General features: G+C 36.5%; 1 protein-coding gene across 1 annotated transcript; it reads left to right on the top strand.

Moving 5' to 3' along the window:
* Positions 1-2,303: 2,303 nt before the first annotated feature.
* Positions 2,304-3,239, top strand: LOC101836496 (olfactory receptor 4C15-like). Its single transcript, XM_005064989.1, has one exon. The coding sequence runs from the start codon at positions 2,304-2,306 to the stop codon at positions 3,237-3,239; it is 936 nt and encodes a 311-aa protein (XP_005065046.1).
* Positions 3,240-21,602: the final 18,363 nt, after the last annotated feature.

The following is a 21,602-nucleotide window of genomic DNA, read 5'->3' as shown; positions in this document are numbered from 1 at the left end:
TGTCATCCTTCTAGGCCTCTCGATCTCTCATTAGTAACAGATCTCTCTTCAAACCTATAATGGCTCCTTCGATTATGGTATCTCTCATCCTTCTCTCCTTCATTCTTCCTCCAATTCAACTTTCCTGCTCCTCCATGTCCTCCTTTCCCCTCCTCTTCAAACTCTCTTTTTCTACCAGCTTACTCACCCCTCCCTCAATGCTCCCAATCCCCTCAGAAGATTCTGTCCTGTTCCCACTCTCTGGGTTACCATGCATATCTCTCTTAGGGGCCTCCCTGTTTCCCAGACTTTCTGGCTGGGGATTGTAGGCTGGCACTCTCCTGTTTCAGGCCTAAAATCCATATTTGAGTGAGTACATACCATGCTTGTCTTTTGTGACTGGGTTACCTCACTCAGGATGGTTTCTTCTAGGGCCATCCATTTGCTGGCAAATTTCAAGATTCCATTCTTATTTTCTGCTGAGTAGTACTCCATTGTGTAAATGTATTATATTTTCTCTATCCACTTTTCAGTTGATGTACACCCAGGTTGCTTCCAGGTTCTGGCTATTACAAATAATGCTGATATGAACATAGTGAAACAGATTTCCTTGTCATATGAATGTGCATCTTTTGGGTATATGCCTAGGATCTTGTGGTAGACTGATTATCAATAGAGTGGGTTTTTTAATTGTGTTTTTCTTTTTATACAGCTTATGACTGGAAAAGGAGTTCATATTGTAGATACAAGTGAAGAATCATCCTATGAATATCATGACGTTTCAAGTATAGGTATGTAAATACATTATTTCTATCCTCCTTCTTCTTCCTCTTCCACTTTTTCTTCAGTAATTGCACTTGTATATGTTCTTTGTTAATACCAGTCATTAAAATCATGACTCTTTTCTTCTCTATATAAATACATTAGCATTTTAGTCACAGATATTTAGTACCATATATGTAAATATACATTTATATCTATGCTTGTATACTCATACAGATATCCACATAAAATACATTTAATAAAATATTTCTGTTATATTCAGGAGAAGATAAAATTACATTTTAATGCTGTGAATTCCTGGGAACAAGAGCTGGAATATTGGTCTAAATGACCCAAACAGCTGAGATTACATGTGAGTGGATTACTTCTAGCATTTTAAGGGCCATATTATGAGCAATATTTAACATTATCTAATTGGATTCCCCTTATAATCATTGGAGTTGAGAAAGTAATCTTTTTGTGACCACATTTATACTAAATTTATATGAATGTGAAATTACATTTTCACAGGATTATATTTTCCAAACAAGGTAAAATTGTATAAATATCTGTCAGGTAATAAAATTTCAGACTGTAAAATAATTTAACAATTAAGATTCTCCTCTCCAGTTATATAATTTTCATGCCTGAGATCGAGTCTTCATCTCTTAGGTGTCCATCCTTTACCTTCTTGCCTTTATTAAAATGCCTAATTCACACATGACAATGGAATATTTTGAAATACATTTATAGACAGAAGGAGACAGTACAAAGACCACATACACCCTGAAATTCTTATTGCTTTGAAAAAATCTTATTCTGTACCTGGGTGATTCCCAGGAGAAGACATGGATGTTGCACATAGATGCTCTTATAATCCAAACTTAGACATCCTGTTTCTTTGAACTTAAAATTTTAGTTAAAATTTTATGCTTGTCACACATTTTGACACATATTTAATCAAAATGACAATAGCTCTAGACACAGTGCAAACTGATAAATTAAAATTAACTTTTAACAAGTTCTGTATTATCATCGTGTTAGTGGCAGTTACTCTCTTGTAGAGAACTTTCTGTACTATGAAGAACAGATTACTTGATTCAAAGTCTAATACACTTCATGTTTTGAAACACAACTTAAAATGTCACAGTTTTCAAAGTACATATGATCTCTTCTTCTATGATCAATAAAGTATACTCTGATTTATTGTTAAGGTATGATTTTCAGTTGATTTTCAATATTTTACTTCAAGAAACATTAAGAGATTGAAAAAAGATGAAAATTCAAACTTGTGTTTCTCTGTCACAGAAGTTTTATTGTAAATATTAACAATTGTGAATATTTTAACATATTTAATTGTTCTTACCTCAATTCTATGTGATTTCTAATGATATATTTGAAAAAATCTTTCCAGTACTCTGATATCAATTGTAATAAAATCAATCAAGATAAATTTCCATTAAGATTCACCACATTTTTGATGCTTTATTGTAAATTGTAATATATATTTTCCTTATAATTACAGCACTCATATATTTTCTTTAAAAGTACTCTGGAGAATCATGCATAACCAGACCTTTGTCAATCAGTTTATACTCTTGGGGCTTTCACAGAACCCCCAAATTGAGAAAATATCATTTGTTTTATTTTTATTAATCTATCTTGCAACCATTGTGGGTAATGTGATTATTGTGGTAACCATTGTGTACAGTCCTACATTGCTGGGCTCTCCTATGTATTTCTTCTTGGCATTCCTATCCTTCCTGGATGCATGTGTCTCTTCTGCTGTCACACCTAAGATGATTGCAGATTTGGTTTATGTGACAAAAACCATCTCCTTTGAATGTTGCATGACACAGGTCTTTGCTGTGCACTTTTTTGCTGCAGTGGAAGTCATCATTCTGGCGGCCATGGCCTACGACCGCTATGTGGCCATATGCAAACCCTTACACTACTCCTTCATCATGAACAGGAGGCTCTGTGGAATTCTAGTGGGTGTGGCCTGGGTTGGAGGATTCTTACATTCTATCATTCAGATTGTTTTCACCTTGAAATTGCCATTCTGTGGACCCAATGTCATTGATCACTTCATATGTGACTTGTTCCCATTGCTAAAGCTTGCCTGCACTGACACTCACATTTTTGTCATTTTGGTGTTTGCCAACAGTGGGTCTATCTGCATCATTATATTCGCCTTTTTGCTTATTTCTTATGGTGTCATTTTGTTCTCTCTGAGAGGCCACAGTTCTGAAGGACGACGCAAGGCTCTGTCTACTTGTGGATCCCATGTTACTGTTGTAGCTTTTTTCTTTATTCCTTGTATATTAATATATGCACAACCTACATCTGCATTCCCTTTTGAGAAAAATGTGTTTGTATTTACAGATGTCCTTACCCCATTGCTCAATCCTATGGTATACACTTTCAGGAATAAGGAAATGATAACTGCCATCAGGAAAATATGGAGAAGGATGGTAATGGTTTCTGATAATTTTTAAAACATTGTATTTAAAGGACTAAGGAGATGGCTCAGTGCATAAACATACTTGCTGTTTAATAATAAAGTTGGATCATTAGTACTGACCCTAAAAGATAGTATGATGAACACTATGATCATAAATTATGAGTACGCTGTAGATTCTGTTGTGAATTTTATAAATTACACTTTAGAAATTGCTGTAATGAAGAAATGATGGTATCAGTTGTTACTGAGCATCTTAAATAGAACATAAGACATAAAAATGAGATTTAGTTAATATCCATATTTGATGGTTTTGTTCCCTTCGACTTTCGACCTAATTTGATTTTCTTTTTCCAAGAAAGCTACCTGGAATAGAAATAGTTTTGAGTGGGTATACGGGCTAAAGCAATTACCTAGAAGAAACCATCCCAAGTGAGGTAACCCAGTCACAAAAAGACAAACATGGTATATACTCACTCATATATGGATTTTAGACATAGATCAGGGGAGTGCCAGCCTACAATCCCACTGCCAGAGAGTCTGGGAAACAGAGCCTTCAATCAATGACTGATGGAAGCAAAGGCAAAACCCCACAGCGAAATACTGAGCTGAACTAAAGGAACTCAGTGACAGAGAGGGAGGATTGATGAGCATAGGGCTCAAGAATGGGCTTATTTAACCCACAGGAACAGCTGACCTGAACAAGAGGGAGCTCTTGAAGCCCAATTTTATGGCTGTAAATCCAGCATGGGACTGTTCCAAACCCCCCTGAATGTGGGTGTCAGTGAGGAGGCCTAGGCAATCTCTTGAGCCTTGGGTAGTAGATCAGTATTTATCCCTGGCATACAAATGGACTTTGGGAGCCCATCCCACAATGAAAGATGCTCTCTCAGCCTGGACTCTTGGGGAAGGGCCTAGGCCCTGCCTTGGATGAAATGAAAGACTATGAACAACCCCCAGGGAGGGATTGACCCTCCCTGGAGAAAGGAGTGATGATTGGAGGAGAAGGGATAGAGGGTTGCTGGGAGAGTGTGGAAGGAGTGGAGGGAGAGGGAGAGGGAGCTGCCATTGACATGTGAAGCAACCTTGTTTCTAATTTAAATTTAAAACTAAAAAGACAAAAAATGTAGGAAAGCACTTCAAACTGAAACTATGTCTTACTGCAACCAATGAAATAAAACAGTTTACTTTGCAAATAAAAGTGAACAAAATCTCTTATGAGCTTTGGCTATGCAAATACAAGCCTCATGACTAAATTTATCTTCTCAGCTGTGCAATTTTCTGGGAAAACTTTTTTAATATTTAACTTGTCCTAGTACATTTATTATTTCATCATTTCTTTTATGTGATTTTCTCAAAAGAACTTCCTATTAATCCATTTTATAATCAAAGCCTAAGGCTTGTTTAATTTTAGGGTTATAAAGTACCTGATCTATGCAATAGGAAATAATGAGGATCTGGATAATACAAATCTTACTACTCTAAAGATATTTCCTTTTATTTTAAGTTTTAACATTATATGAAATACTGAATTTTATTATGACACTTTCATTCATGAGCAACATTCTCTATGCTTTGTTTATTCATTGCATTTATATATTTTTCCTTTGTCACTAAATAATGATGGGTAAATTAACTTATTTGTCTGTCATGTTTTATCATTGTCTGATCCAATCACTCAAGGGTTTCTTTTCATCCAGCTGTTTCCTTGGCTTTAGCTTGTGTATGGATGTAGAATTCATATCACAGATGACAAAGCTAAAATCTTTATGTAGTGTTTATGGAAAAGCTATCTATGGGTAAAGCAGCTGGGTCTTCAAGTTAATAATATCCCTGTAGTATCATAAGGAAAATATACAATGAGTGACATTTTACCAATTTCAGTTTGACTCTTTGCTAACACTTGGCAATGAGCAAGTAAGCTATTTATGAATATGTTTTATGTAAATTTGTAAATTATGTAAATATGTAAATTTTAAATCATGCAATAGATGCAGAAAGGTCTTTGCCAAACTCTTTCTATGAGGCTTCAATAACCTTGATCCCCAAGCCACACAAAGACACAATTAAGAAAGAGAACTTTAGACCAATATCCCTCATGAACATTGATGCAAATATACTCAATAAAATACTGGCAAATCGGATCCAAGAACACATCAAAACAATCATTCAACATAATTAAGTAGGTTTCATCCCAGGGAAGCAGAGATGGTTCAACATCAAGCTCTATTACAAAAATCCATCAATATAATCCACCATATAAACAAGCTGAAAAACAAAAATCTCATGATCATCTCACTAGATGCTGAAAAAGCATGTGACAAAATCCAACACCCATTCATGATAAAGGTCTTGGAGATAACAGGAACATACCTAAATATAATAAAAGCTATATACAGCAAACCAACAGCCAACATCAAACTAAATGGACAGAAACTCAACACAATTCCTCTAAAATCAGGAACAAGACAAGGCTGTCCACACTCCCCATACCTTTTCAATATTGTACTTGAAGTTCTAGCCAGAGCCATACTACATCAAAAGAAGATCAAGGGGAGACAAATTGGGAAGGAAGAGGTCAAACTTTAACTGTTTGCAAACGATATGATAATTTACATAAATGACCCAAAGAACTCTACCAGGGAACTCTTACAGCTGATAAACACCTTCAGCAAAGTGGCAGGCTACAAGATCAAATCAAGAAAATCAGTAGCCCTACTATATACAGATGATAAAAGGGCTGAGAAAGAAATCAGATAAACATCACACTTTACACTTGCCACAAGCAATATAAAATACCTTGGGGTAACGCTAACCAAACAAGTGAAAGACCTTTATGGCAAGAACTTTGAATCCTTAAAGAAAGAAATTAAAAGCTACACAGAGAAACCCTAGCTTGCTTTAAAATGAAACAAAACAAAACAGAAAGAGTATCATGATGTACAGAGCAAAGATTCCCAATCTGAAGAGAAGGTAATTTCCAAAATCTCAAGAAATGTATCTGGTTAGCTACAAACAAAAAAAAGAGTACATTTTATTGGTAAATAATGAAACAATAAGATAGAATTATGGAAGTCAGCATTAGGGGCAGTTTTATGTGAAATTTTAAAAATTATCTTCACCTTCAAGAATAGCAGTTATTTATTTTAATATATTTAAAAGGTACTACTTATAACGGCAAACCTCTGTTCATCTTTCAGACATTTTTGAATTTCAAATGTATCTCACAGTTAAAAGAGACATTCTGTTATCTGAGTTAAATAGGTAGGTACTACAATTAGTTGAGTTGATTAAATGAGTGAGAAGGAGATTGTAGGCATTGTGAATGGTAGGCCTAGGTCACTGCTTAGGATATGGTTCAATGATTATAGTCTCTGCTCTATTTGCACTGAGAAAGGTGATTTAATTTCTAGGATTTTTCAAATTATGACTGCTGTAAAAAACATCATGGAATAATTTAGGCTAAGTCCAGATAATGATGGTTGTTCCTAAATGGTTATATGGATTTGAAAACTAAAAACAGTGAATTTGTGAAGCAATAAAATTCAATGTATGGTCAGTAAGGTAAAGATTATGATATAATGAAACAGTCCATGTTAAGATGCCTGTTAAGTTAAATCAGGACTTCCACTTTTGGTGGAAGATGGATGGACTGAAAATCTGACATTTTTTCAGAGGAAATTAGATATTGTGGGTGTCAGCTTGATGTTTAATTTTCAGGTTTTTAATACTAAAAAAATAATAATAATATAATAATAACATATTTCTTACTAATGGATATATCATTTAAATCTTCCTTCTGGAAAATAGTATCTATTTATATTATCTACTAATGGAGGCTTAAGGTTTTTTTTTGTTTTTAAATAGATTCATTTTCACATAATACCTCCCAATAACATTTACCCCTCTCTTAACTCCTCCCAGCTCCCCCAACCTTCCCTCTCCACCAGATATACTCCTCTTCCATTTTGTTTGAAAAAAGAGCAGGCATTTTCAATAGAATTCCTTGACACCTCTTATTTTTTTGCTTATAAAACTTTTAAAATGTCTCACCTAATCAAAGAAAACAGAAGGCAATACTTAACTTAGAACAGGAGGACAAACACACCGAATATATTGCAATAAATACATAATATAAAATAAATCAACAAAAATAAGCAAAAAAGAACAAACAGTAAGGCATATGGAGAGGTATTAGCAACACTACAGATTTTGATCAGTATAGAAACCACCTATTTTAGGAGATTCCTAAAACATATATATAAATAAAAGGATTTTTTAATTTTTCCCTTCATTTCACATTCCAACCACTGTTCTCCCACCGCTCTCACCTCCCTGCACCATCCTTTGCCTCTTCCTACCTTCTGTCACCTCTCCTGTAGCACACCCCCTGTCCACTCTTCATCACGGTTAAGGGCATCCATGAGGAGTCAACATAGACTTGTACAATAGTTTGAGGCAGGGCCTGGCCTCTCTCCCATTATTTAAGACTGAGTATGGCATCCTACCATACGGGATGGTCTCCAACAAGTTAGCTCATGTACCAGGTTTGTCGTGGTCCTTCTTCCAGGGTCCAATCTGACAGTCTAAGCTTCAACTTCTCCCATATATGGAAGGCCTAGTTTGGTACCCTGGGGTCTCCACAGTTTTAGGTCTTAGGTTCATGAGTTTCTAACAGCTTGGTTGAGAGGTCTCTGTAGATTTCTCCATTGTGATTTTGACCTCCCTTGCTCATATGTTTCCCCCTTCCTCTCTTTGCCTGGTTTCCTGGAGCTTAGTCTGGTTCCATCAATTATGGAATGAGGACTCTAAGATTATCATTGGGATATTCATCAATAGAGAGGTAGACCATTTCAGGCTTCCTTTCTACTAATGCTAGGAGTTTTAGCTGGGTTCCTCCTTGTAGGTTCTTGGGAGTTACCCCAGCACCAGGTTTCTTCCTGAGCTCATAGTGGTTCTCTCGTAGATACTGAAAACAGCAATCAATAAATGGGACTTCCTGAAACTGAAAAGCTTCTGTAAGACAACGGACACTGTCAATAGATAAATATCAGCCTAGAGAAAGGGAAAAAGTTTGTCACCAACCCCATATCTGATCTAGGCCTGATCTCTGAAATTAATAAAAAAACTCAAGAAATTAGACATGAAAATACAAAATAACCCAATTGAATAATGGGGTACATACTTAAACAGAGGATTCTCACCAGAAGTCTCAAAAACCCAAAGGACATTTAAGGAAGTGATTAACATCCTTAATCATCTGGGAAATGTAAATCAAAACTCAAAACTTCTCTGATATACCATCTCACACCTTTCAGAATGGCTAAAATCAAAAACCCTAATGACAGCTTATGCTACAGAGGATGTGGAGCAAGAGGAGCACTCCTCCATTGCATGTGGGAGTTCAATCTTGTACAGCCACTTTGGAAATCAGTACCTCATTTTCTTAGAAAATTGGGAAACAATCTACCACAAGACACAGTGATACCACTCTTGGGCATTTATCCAAAGGACATTTGCTCAACAATATTCATATATACATTGCATAATTTATAATTAATAATTAGAATTCTCATATTCTCAAACACTTATATTTCTTCAGGTGGTTATCCTCCAAAAGTTTTCTTGTAATATTTTAAAATATGTAGTACATATTTTGTAGAGACAGAATAGTACTGGTCTCTGTCTTTTTTGAAATTTTATCAATCAAGACTTGTTCTCAGCATCTCTATCCATATGTACTCAGAGCCTGTTCTTGTAACAGAAACAAATAAAAAAACAAGATCACTAAAAAGATTTGTATTGAACAGTTGTCATCCCTAAAAATCTCAAAATAGCTGAGCACAGAATGCACTCTTATTTGATCATCAAAGGCACTGTCTAAAGGAAGAAGCTATCAAATAGATATAATAATAACTAATCTATAGAATTTGTCTAATTTTCTGTACTAAGCTTCCAAATTTGTTATCCTCTTCTGGTTTCTATTTATTGGTCAGCAGTCATTGTGATACATGACATAGAGAAGACAAAATTGACAGATGGGTAATGTGTTATCCCATTATATGTATGTGTATGACTGGAGCATGGATGAAAGAGAAGATCTTGAAGATCCATTCTTAACTGAGGAACTATTGACAACAGATAGATACTGAGGGAAGGAGAATTGGTTATATTTAAGGATACAGCATCTGAAAATCCAATCATGACCCCAGAAGATGAACATATGCAAGTCTACAAATACACACCACTAAGTGTGCTCACTGGGTTGAGAAAGAGAGTGCATGAAAGTGGGAGGGAAATGTGGTGGGAGGATAAAGTGTATATTAGAAGGGGTAGATTAGATCAAAAATTTATGCACGCATAAAATAGTGCAAAATCAAGTTTTACACTTCACCAAAATCAATAAAAGGAAAGAAATGACTCAGAAAAATTATTTACAATGTACATTAGATTAAAATACTGATTTCCTTTAAATAATTTTTGTCATTTTTTTCATATATAAAATTTGTTATTTGAAAAATTCACTGAATGCACAATGAAAACTGATCATTTTCCACTGTAAATTTCTCCTTTCTATCTCCCAGTTCTTATCCCTACTGTGGATGGGATCTTGGATCATCCAATTTGTATTTTACTCTCTCAGGACTTTTGTCTATTTCTCTCTTTATGGCTATTTTTTAGGTATTAACATTTTCATCTTCTGAATTTGGTAAATGTACAACTTTTAAAAATAAAAGCGCAGGGGTAATCACTGATCTACTGCCTAGGGCCCCATAGGCTGCCCAGGCCTCCTCACTGACTCTCTTCGTGTGTCCATAACACAAAGAGGGATGCTCTCTCAGCCTGGACTCTTAGGGGAGTGCCTGGATCCTGCTATGAGTGAAATAACAGACTCTAGATATCACCTATGTGGAAGGAAGTGGGGATAGGGTGGGAGGCTGGGGGCGATGGTGGCGGGGTGTGGGAGGAGGGGTGGGAGAGGGAGCTAGGTTTGACATGTGAAGCAAGCTATTTAAAATTAAAGTAATAAAAAATAAAACCACAAAAGTACTCAAGGAATTATACAAAATTAAAAATAAAAGTTGAGAAATGAGATGATGGCTAAATTATAAAATATTTGTAACAGAGTTGAGGATCTAGAACTCATACAGAAACCAAAAGCGAAGGTCGATGCCAATAATATATGTAATTTAAGAATTGCGGTGGTGGAGGAATCATAGTGATAGAACTCACTGGCCAGTCATTTTGGCCTCATCAATGAGCTTCAGCTCAGTAACAGAATCTAGCTAAAAGTTTCCATGGAGGAAGAAGAAAAGGACGTGTTACTCAGCTTCTCTGGATCTGTGGGTTCTAGCATGTTCTCCTTTGCAGGAAAGCTAATGTCTACTTGTGAGTGAATTCATAGCATATTTTTCTTTCTGAGTCTGGGTTACCTCATTCAGTATGATTTTTTCTAATTCCATCCATTTTCTGGTGAATTTCTGAATGTTATAGCTTTTAACAGCTGTGTAATACTTTATTGTGTAAATGTATTACATTTTCTTTGTTTCCTGATTGTGTCTTTTACAAATGAAGCTTCTATGAACATCATTTTGCCAGTGGTTTTTTTTGGTATGGTGAAGAATCGTGTGGTTATGTGCCAATGATCTGTATGTTGTCTCTTGAGGTAAATCAAGTCCCAATTTAGTGAGAAACCACCATATTTCTTTCCAAAATGGCTATTCAAATTTGCACTCTTACCAGCAATTGAATGTTCCCCTTGCTCCACATATTCTCCAGCATGAGCTGCCATTTGTGTTTTTTTATTTTATTTCATTTAAGAAAAATGATTTTAGGACTGGAGAGATGTCTCAGAAATTAGGAGCACTGCCTGGTCTTCCAGAAGACCTGAGCTCAACTCCCAGCAATCACATAGAGGCTCACGGTCTTCTATAAAATGATCTGTTGCCCTCTTTTGGCATGCAGGCATGCATGCAGGCAGAACACTGTATACATACTAAATAAATAAACCTTTTTTTAAAAAAAGTATTTCTTTTTTTATATACAAACCACAGTTCCCCTCCCTTCTCACTTCTCCCCTTCTGGCCCGCATCTACTCCACAGAATGGTTAAGTCTTCCTTGGAGAGTCCAAAATCCAGCATACCAAGTTCTGGCTGTATCCAGGCTCTTCCCCTTATATCACGGCTGAGCAAGTTATTCCACCATAAAAAAGTGTCTCCAAAATGCCAGTCCATATCCTTCGGTTAGATCCTTGTCCCAATGTCAGCTGCATCACCCCCCCCAAAAGACATATCAAGGCAAATAACGGTCACCCACATTCACCTCTCCCTTGATGCTAGAATTCATAGCAATTGTGGAATCATGAGAATTTCTATAGCGCCTGGTTTCTCTCTAACCCAATAATCATTCCCAGTATCAAGAAATCACTTTCATTGGCCTCCCCCACCATTCCTCCAACTCATTCTTCTTGCTCCCTCATATTCCAATCCCCTTCCTTCTAACCCCTCCCAGGTGACTCAAGAGATCTCAAATATTTTCACTTTCTGGGGCCCCACAAGTGTGTCCCTCTTAGGGTCACCATTTTTTACCTAGTTTCTCTGGGACTGTGAATTGTAGTCTGGTTATACTTTGCTTTACATCTAATATCCATTTTTATTGAATATATACCATGTTTATCTTTCTATGTCTAGGTTACCTCAGGATGTTTTTTTCTAGAATTATCTATTTGCCTGAAAATTTCAAGATGTCATTTATTTTACCACTCCATTTTACAAATGTACCACATTCTCTTTATCCATTCTTCAGTTTATGGGCATCTAGGTTGTTTCCCAGATCTGGCTATTCCAAATAATGCTTCTAGGGATATAGTTGACCAAATGTCCTTGTGATGTGATTGTACATTCTTTGGGTATAAACCTTAGAGTGGTATTGCTGGTTCTTGAGATAGATCAATTACCAATTTTCTGAGAAACTGCCATACTGATTTCCAAAGTGACTGTATGATTGCACTCCCACCATAAGTAGAGGAGTGTTCCTCTTACTTCACATCCTCTTCATCATAAGATGTCATTAGTGTTTTTGATCTTAGCAATTCTGACTGGTATACGATGGTATCTCACAGTTGTTTTAGTTGTATTTTCCTAATGACTAAGTGTTTTTAGCAATTCTTTAGATATCTTTAGGCCATTTGAGTTTCTTCTGTTGAAAATTCTGTTTAGATCTGTACCACATTTTTAATTGTCATATTTTCTATTTTGGTGGCTAGTTTCTTGAGTTTTTGATATATTTTGGAGAAGTGCCCTCTTTCAGATATGGGATGGTGACAGTCATTTCCCATTCTGTGGGCTGCTGTTTGTCTTATTTAGGATGTCCTTTACTTTACAGAAACTTCTTGGGTTCACAAGGTCCCATTTATTGATTATTGTTCTCAAAGTGTGTTCTGCTGGCATTATATATAGGAAGTGGTCTTCTGTATTTATTTATTCAAGATTATCTCCCACTTTATCTTTTATAGGTTCAGTGTTGAGATCTTTCATCCATTTTGGATTTGAGTAATGTGCATTTCAATAGACATGGATCTATTTGCATTCTTCTAGATGTCAACATCCATTTGTTGAAGGTTCTTTCTTATTTCTATTGCACAATTTTGTCTTCTTTGTCAAACAATCAGGTTTTTCTTGGTGTGTGGATTAGTACCAGGCTCTTCATTTCCATGCTATTGATCCATGAGCCTGTTTATAAGCCAATACTAAGCTGTTGTTTTTTTTTTTTAGATCTGTAGTAGAGCTTCAAGTCAGGGATGGTGATGCCTCTGGAAGTTCCCTTATTGTACAGAATTATTTTGGATATCCTGGTTTTATTTTTGCTTTTGTTTTTCGTATGAAACTGAGTATTATTCTTTTGAATATTATTCTGTGAAGATTGTGTTGGGATATTGATGGGAACTGCATTTGATTTGTAGATTGCCTTTGGTAAGATTGGCAATGTTTACTATGTTGATTCTCCCTATCCAACACCATGGGAAATCTTTTCATTTTCTGACATTTTCTCCTACCTTCTCAGCCTTTTATAATTTGTATTTATGTGGGATACTGAATTATTTTTGCTTTAGTTGATCTTCTATCCTGCTATTTTTTTCTATCCTGCTATATTACTGAAGTTTATATCAGTTGTAGGAGTTCCCTGGGAGAATTTTTTGGGTCACTTATTATACTATAGTATCATCTGCAAAATGTGACTTCTTGCCTTCCAATTTGTATCACTCTGAGGTCCTTTTGTTAGCTTATTGTTCTAGCTAGAACTTCAAATACTATACTGAATAGATATGGAGAGAGTAGACAGCCTTGTCTTGTTCCTGATTTTAGTGGAATCGCTTTGAGTTTCTCTCCATTTAATTTCATGTTGGCTGTTGACCTTTGTCTTTATTATGCTTAAGTATGTTTCTGTCTCGTTGATCTTTCCAGGACCTTTATCATGAAGTGGTACTAGATTTTTATTTTTCAACACGAAGTAACTGGTGAATTTTATTTCACAATGTACATTAATGTTCCTTTAGATTGTGTTTTTTTTCACATTTTATAGCCAAACAGAAATTATAAAAGTAAGCTACCAGAGCATAATTTCTTTTCCTAAATCATGACTTAGGCAACTATCATATTAACAACTCCACAATTATTTCATTGTTTTATAAAATATATCAGTTTCTTGACCAAAAGATGTGCCTAATAAAAGGAGAAAAAGGAGACACAAAAAATGGAACAGCTTTACTACTGATGAAAGGTTGGGAAAATGGTGAAAAATGAACTAAACCAATTATCAATTTTATTATTGTTAATTTTCATGCAGATAGGTTTAATTTTACCATGTAATCTTGTTATGTTTAATATTTTAAGGTTATCTTCAGTTTAGAATGCGGGAGGCCAAAATTTTCTAATGTATGCATTGGATAGAAATTGTTAATTAGGAACAATACAGATTTATGACACAATTTCCAGTGTTGTATCTCCCTATAAAAGACATTGTCCTCCAAAGGTCCTGTTTCTACAGGATTTTTAAACTCTAGTTTTGTCCAACTTATCATTCACTTGGGGCAATTCCGCATCTAGAAAAGAAGTAAAGCCACACCAGTAGCACTGTAAGTATTGAACATACACAGAAATGATGTGAGTTGATATATTCCCATGCTAATTACTATAATTTCCAAAAATGGATGAAAATAATTTTATCATTTACAATAGCAAAAGCATGATTAAAATTTTGGCATATTAAATCCCTACCCACTGGAACTTAAATATATCATTTTGGTCATGTAAGCACATAGTAATGTTATTGATGCCACAAGATGTTTCTTTTCTTTTTTCTCTCTTTTTTTTGTCCATGAAATTTTTATTTTTTAATTTTTAATTTTTAAATTTAAATTAGAAACAAGGTTGCTTCACATGTCAAATCGAGGTCCTATTCCCTTTTTCTCCAATCCTCCCATGCCCACCCACCAACTCTCCTAACCCCCCTCCCCAAATCCCCACTCATATCTCTAGGGAGGGAGAGGTCTTCCATGGGGAGTGTCCACAGTCTGTCATTTCATCCTGGGCAGGGCCTAAACACTCGCCCAAGAGTCCAGGCTGAGAGTTCATCTCTGATTATGAGATGGGCACCCAAAGTCCATTTGCATGTCAGGGATAAATACTGATCTACTACGCAAGACCACATAGATAGCCTAGGCCTTCTCTCTAGCACCCACAATCAGGAGGTCTTCATCAGTCCTATGGTGAATTCTAGGCCATCAGTCTGTTGATCAAGAGATCCCCCTTGTTCAGATTAGCTGTTTCTGTGGGTTAAACAAGCCCAGTTTTGACCCCTATGCTCATCAGTCCTCCCTCTCTGTCTCTGGGTTCCTTGAGTGTTTATCTGTAGCTATCTGCCTTAGTTTCCATCAGTCATTGACTGAAGGTTCTGTTTCCCAGACTCTCTAGCCTTGGGTTTGTAGGCTGGCTCTCTCCTGATCCATGTCTAAAATCCATACATGAGTGAGTACATACCAAGTTTGTCTTTTTGTGATTGAGTTCCCTCACTCAGGATGATTTGTTCTAGTGCCATCCATTCCCTTGCAAATTTCAAGGTTCCATTTTTTTCTGCTGAATAGTACTTCATTGTATAAATGTACCATATTTTCTCTATCCACTCTTCAGTTCAGGGGTATCTAGGTTGCTTCCAGGTTATGGCTGTTACAAATCATGCCGCATAACATTATTGAACAGATGTCCTGGTTTTATGAATGTGAATATTTTGTATATATGCCTAAGAGTGGTATTGCTGCGTCTTGTGGTAGTCTGATTCCCATTTTTTCTGAGGAATCTCCATACTGAATTCCAATGTGGGTGTACGACTATGCACTCCCACCAGCAGTGGAGGAGTGTTCCCCTTTATCCACAACCTCTCCAGCATAAACTATCCTTGGTGTTTTTGATTTTAGCCATTCTGACAGGAGTAAGATGGTATCTCAGAGTTGTTTTGACTTGTATTTCCCTGATAGCTAGGGTTATTAAGCACTTATTCAAGTGCCTCTCAGCTATTTTAGACTCCTATATTTAAAAGTATCTATTTAGTTTTGTAGCCCACTTTTTAATTGGATCCTTTGGTATTTTGGAGACTTGCTTCTTGAGTTCTTTGTAAATTTTGGAGATCAGCCCTCTGTCATATGTGGGGTTAGTGAACCAACTCTCTGTTTTTGCATTGATTCTTTGCATTATTCTCTTTGTTTCTCTTTTATTGATTTCAGTTGAGTTAGATTATTTCCTGGAGTCTACTCCTCCTGGGTGAATTTGGTTTTTTTCTGTTCTTTAGCTTTCGGGTGCATTGTTATGTTGCAGGCATGAGAGTCCTCCAACTGCTTTATACAGTCCTTCAGTGCTATGAACATCCCTCCCAGCACTGCTTTCAAGGGGTCCCTCAAGTTTTTTATATGTTGTGCTTACATTTTCCTTGAATTCTAGGAAGTCTTTAATTTCTTGCTTTATTATTTTCTTGACCCAATGATGAGTCAGTTGAGCTTTGTGCAAATTCCATGAGCTTGAAACTTTCTGCTATTAGTGTTGTTGAATTCAACCTTTAAACCATGATTAACCAATAAATTGCAGGGGTTTATTACAAATATTTTTGTATCTGTTGAGGTTTGCTTTGTTACTGAGTATGTGGTCAATTATAAAGAAGGTTCCATGAAGTTCTCAAAAGAAGGTATGTTATTAATGTTTGGGTGGAATGTTAAATACATGTCTGCTAAGTTCATTTGAGTCTTCACATGTTACATTTATGTTTGGAAGACCCACACAGTGGTGAGAGTGGGGTGCTGAATTCTCCCACTGTTAATGTGTGGGATGTGATGTGTGATTTAAGCTTTATTAATATTGGTGCCCTTGTGTTTAGGGTATAGATGTTCAGAACTGATACTTTATCTTGATGGATTTTCTCTGTGATGAACATGTAATATCTTTCTCTTCTCTGGTGGTTAATTTTACTTTGAGGTCTATTTTGTTAGATATTAGGATAGCTACACTAGCTTCTTTCTTAGGTCCATTAGATTGGAAAATCTTTTCCCACCCCTTTACTCTGAGAAAATGTCTGTCTTTGAGGTTGAGAAATGTTTCTTGTATGCAGCAGAAGGACAGTTCCAGTTTTCTATTTTCATTTCCATTCTGATAGCTTGTATCATTTTATAGGCAATATGTGATCAGTGATATTAAGAGATATTAATGACCAGTGATTGTTAATTTGTGTTATATTTGATTTTGATGTGGATAGTGTTGATGGTGGTGCTGATGTTGATATTTGTGTGTGTCCCATTTTTGGGGTTTGCTGCTTTGATATTATCTATTTCCTTTGTTTTTATGGATGTAGCTACATTCCTTGGGTTGGAGTTTTTCTACTAGTGCTTTCTGTAGGGCCAGATTTGTGGACAGGTATTCTTTAAATTATATTTTGTCATAGAATATCTTGTTTTGTCTATCTATGGTGATTGATAGTTTTGCTGGGTATAGTAGTCTGAGCTAGCATCCATGGTCTCTTAGTGTCTGCAGAAAATCTGTCCAGGACATTCCGCTTTCAGAATTTTCTTTTTTTTATCATTTTTTATTTTAATTTTAAATAGCTTGTTTTACATGTCAATCCCAGTTCCCTCTCCCTCCCCTCCTCCCGCACTCCCCTTCCACCCTCCCTCCCACCCTATTGCCAAATCCTTCCACTTAGGGGATATCTAGAGTCTATCATTTTACTCTTGGTAGGGTCAAGGCACTCCCCTAAGAGTCCAGGCTGAGAGAGCATCTCTCTTTGTGCTATAGGCACATGAAGACAGATTGTATACCAGGGATAGACACTGATCCACAGCTCAGGGCCCCATAGGTTGCCCAGGCCTTCTCACTGACACTCACATTTGGGGTGTCCAGATCAGTCCCATTCTGGCCTCCCCACTGTCGGTCTGGGGTCCAAGAGCACTCCCCTGTTCAGATCAGCTGTCTCTGCTGGTTTTGCCAGCCCATTCTTTGCCAATTTGCTCATCACTCCTCTCTCTCTGTCACTGGGTTCCTTGGGTTCAGTTCAGTGCTTAGTTGTGTGTTTGCCTCTGCTTCCATCAGTCCCAGGATGAAGGCTCCCGGATGGTTATAGACATCAAGTTCATTATCAGGAATGGGTATTTGAGGTGGTCCTTCCACTATTGCTTAGCTTGCCAATTGATGTTATACCTTTAGATCACTCGAGGTCACTCTGGTGCCTGATCTGTCTTCGATCCTATGATTCCCTCTTCCCCCTATTTTACCCCCACCCCCTCAACTTCCTGTTCCCCCATGACCAACTCCCTTCCTCTTTACCCCCTCTATTCTTCCCAGGTCCCACTACCCCCCCTCGCCGTGTTCCCCATCTGCTTTCAGAATTTTCATTGAGAAGTTGGGTACAATTCTGATAGGTCTGCTTTTATATTTTACTTGCAATTTTCCTTACAGATCTTAGTATTCTTTCCGTATTTTGTATGTTTGCTGTTTTGACTATTATCTGATGATGAGATTTCTTTTGGTGTAGTGTATTTGGCATTCTGTAAACTTCTTCTGCCTTTATAGGCACATCCTTCTTTAGGTTGGAAAAGTATGAGTGAGAAGGAATCACAGGGTTAATTTGATTTTCATTTCCCTTATGGTTATAGATGCTGAATATTTTAAGTGTTTCTTGGCCATTTGCAATTTCTCTGTTTAAAAAATTCTGTTTAGATCTATATACCCCATTTTTAAATTAGGTTATTTGGATTTTTGATGTCTAATTTCTTGAGTTCTTTAAACATTTTGGAGATCAGCCCTATGTCAAATGTGGGTTTGGTGAGGATCTTTTTCCATTCTGTGAGTTTCTATTTGGTCCTTTTGACAGCACCCTTTGCCTTATAGAACCTTTTCTGTTCTTTGAGGCTAAGTTAAAAGGAGGGCTTGGGGGAGGGGTTACAAGAATCTCATGGCAACGGGAAACTGAATGGTCATTATCAGTGTGTGATGGGACATGGGAAAAGATAGAATGAGGATGGAAACAGTAGGGATCAGTTTTGGGGAGGATGGAAGAAGGGAATACTGAGAGGGACAACTGGAATCTGGGGCATTTCTGGGAGGAGCTAGAAACCTTGTGTAATGAAATCTCTCAGGAATTTAGAATGGTTATTCTAGCTAAGACTCCTAGCAATGGGGAATAAAGGGCCTGAACTGGACATCTCCTGTAACCAGGCAACACTAACAGTAGAAGGATTGGAATGCCAACCCATAAACCCTTTTACCTATAATTTGTACTTTTCTGTAATATGTTCTGGGATAAAAATGGCACAGAAACTGTTGGAAACACCAAGTAATAATGGGCTCAGCTAGAGATCTATGCCCTAAGAGGGAGCGTCCTCCTGAAGGCTAAGATCCTGAGGCAGGATACCCCAGAGAGCTAGGATAGAACCAAGAATGACTGGCAAAAAAATTCAAAAACATAAAAAGCCAGAAAAACCTTACTATTGGTGTTTGCTGTTCTCATAGACTGATATATAGCCCAACTGTCATCAGAGGGGTTTTACCCAGAATCTGGGAACAGAATCAGAGACACAGAGCAAACATTAGACAGATTTCCAAAAATACTATAAATGAAGCCTAGTGGCAATTTTCAGAACAAGAACAGTCAAGGTCACCAAAAACAAACCAATAAACAAACATTCAAAAGCACAGACACAACTAACCTGGGCTCACAGGTCCTTGCACAGACTGAGCCTACACCCAGGGAGCCTGTGTGGGAGTGACCTAGGCCCTCTGTATATATGTTACAGTTATGTAACATGGTCTTCTTGTGGGACTCCTAGCAGTGAGAGCATGGATGTTTCTGACTTTGACATTTGCTTTTGAGTCCCATTCCTCCTACAGGGTTGCCTCATCCAGCCTTAACATAAGGGAAGGTACCTAGATTGCAACTTAATTTCACGTTGGCTGGCTGAAATTCATGGGAAAAAAACTTGTATCTGAAGAGAAACAATGGAGGAGAAGTGGATGGCAGTAAAGGGTAGAGATGAAAGAGAGGGAACATCAGTTGGAATGCAATAACAAAACATAAACAAACAAACAACAGGAAAATAAGAAACAAAACAATTATATTGATCTCTGGCATCTACAGATTACTCATATGTACATCATTTACATATAATATACATGTTCCTCCACAGTAAATATCATTCATAACAGCTGACACATAAGACGAAAGGAGAAATTTTCCTTCAGTGTCTAATGTCTGTGGATAGTGGTAGACTAACTCTTGGGTTTCAACGGTCACATAAGATTTCAGTCAGAAACTAGGTTGGTGTTCATTTGTGTTATATGTTGTTCAAGATTCTCAATTACAGTGCCTGTGTTCTGAAAACTTGAGTGAAGTTAAATTTTAAGATGATGGTTTAATTTATTGAGTAGAAGAAATTTCATATAGGTGAACACATAATCTGTACTGTGGTTAATTTACTGCATATGCCATGCCTACAGTATTTTTTATAAAGAAAACTGTGGGCAGAAAGATTATTTTAAATACCTATTTTTCCAAGAGGGAAAATAATTTGAGCAAGTTAAATTTAGCTGACTAGGTGTGTTTAAAAAATTGTCTCTATTACAAAGAAAATCTCTGCTTTTCTCAGGATTAAACAGATAAGCTTATTTTTTAGTCTGTGGGTATTAATGCAGAGATTTTTCAGCTACATGCTAAGAATAAGTAAATGTTAAATGCCCATGTCTAAATTGGACAGCTACATAAACTACTCACAGACCAAGAGAAAGCTCAAAATGGAGGAGAGTATAGAATATAAGACTTAGGGGATGGGTCAGTGTGCTTTGATACATTGTCTGCTGTGTGTGATTTGGCCATTTTAATCACTAACAACCTCAGGTTGAGGTTGCTTGCACAACACTGTCACATAATTTTTTCCTCAATATTATGCTAGAAATAGGGGAAGGACTCATGAGTTTTCACAAGTACTGAATTTATAGATGTTGATAAAGTTGTCTACATGTGTGTAGCCAATAGTAACATTACAATTGTTGAATCATATCTTTCTATCCATGCTCAAAAGAGCAACCACAAATAACTCATTGGCCAATGAATACTTATAAATATAGAATGAGGTGATTGAAAAGAAGTAGAACAGCAAGGTGGAAGAAGAGACAGTTATGTGGTCAATATGATCATAATGCTTGTGTACCCATATGACATTGTCAGAAATTGATAAAAATAAAACCAAACTTCTTAGAGAAAATAAAAATATATCCATTAATATTTCTTACATATAACCATATATGTATATGGTGCTTTTTTTCAAAGAAAGTCTTTGTTGTTTCCTAAAACAGTGAATATTTTCTTGACATATTGATTAAAGCATTCTTGTGGCAGAAAGAATTTTGATTAAATATAGCACAGAGACACTGTATTCCATCTATTATAAAATCGATCCCTAAATCTGAAAAAAGATTGTATTAAAGAACATAATCAGTAAAAGGCGAAAGATTTATACGATCTGAAGAGAAACATCTCCCATGCTCTTGGATTGGTAGGATCAACATAATAAAAATGGCAATCTTGCCAAAAGCAGTCTATAGATTCAATGCAATCCCTATCAAAATTCCATCACAATTCTTCAAGGACCTGGTAAGAACATTAATCAACTTTATATGGAAAAACAAAAGGCCCAGGATAGCCAAAACATCCCTATACAATAAAGGAACTTCAGGAGGCATCACCATACCTGACTTCAAGCTCTATTATAGGGCTATAGTCCTGAAAACAGCTTGGTATTGGCACAAAAATAGGCAGGTAGACCAATTGAACTGAATCGAAAGCCCTAATTTTAACCCACACACCTAT

The sequence above is a fragment of the Mesocricetus auratus genome, unplaced genomic scaffold (genome assembly GCF_017639785.1).
Source record: "Mesocricetus auratus isolate SY011 unplaced genomic scaffold, BCM_Maur_2.0 Super-Scaffold_100004, whole genome shotgun sequence".
In the NCBI taxonomy this organism is placed as follows: domain Eukaryota; kingdom Metazoa; phylum Chordata; class Mammalia; order Rodentia; family Cricetidae; genus Mesocricetus; species Mesocricetus auratus.
The sequence above is the reverse complement of the archived record's forward strand: the minus strand, read 5'-3'. Positions and strand labels throughout refer to the sequence as shown.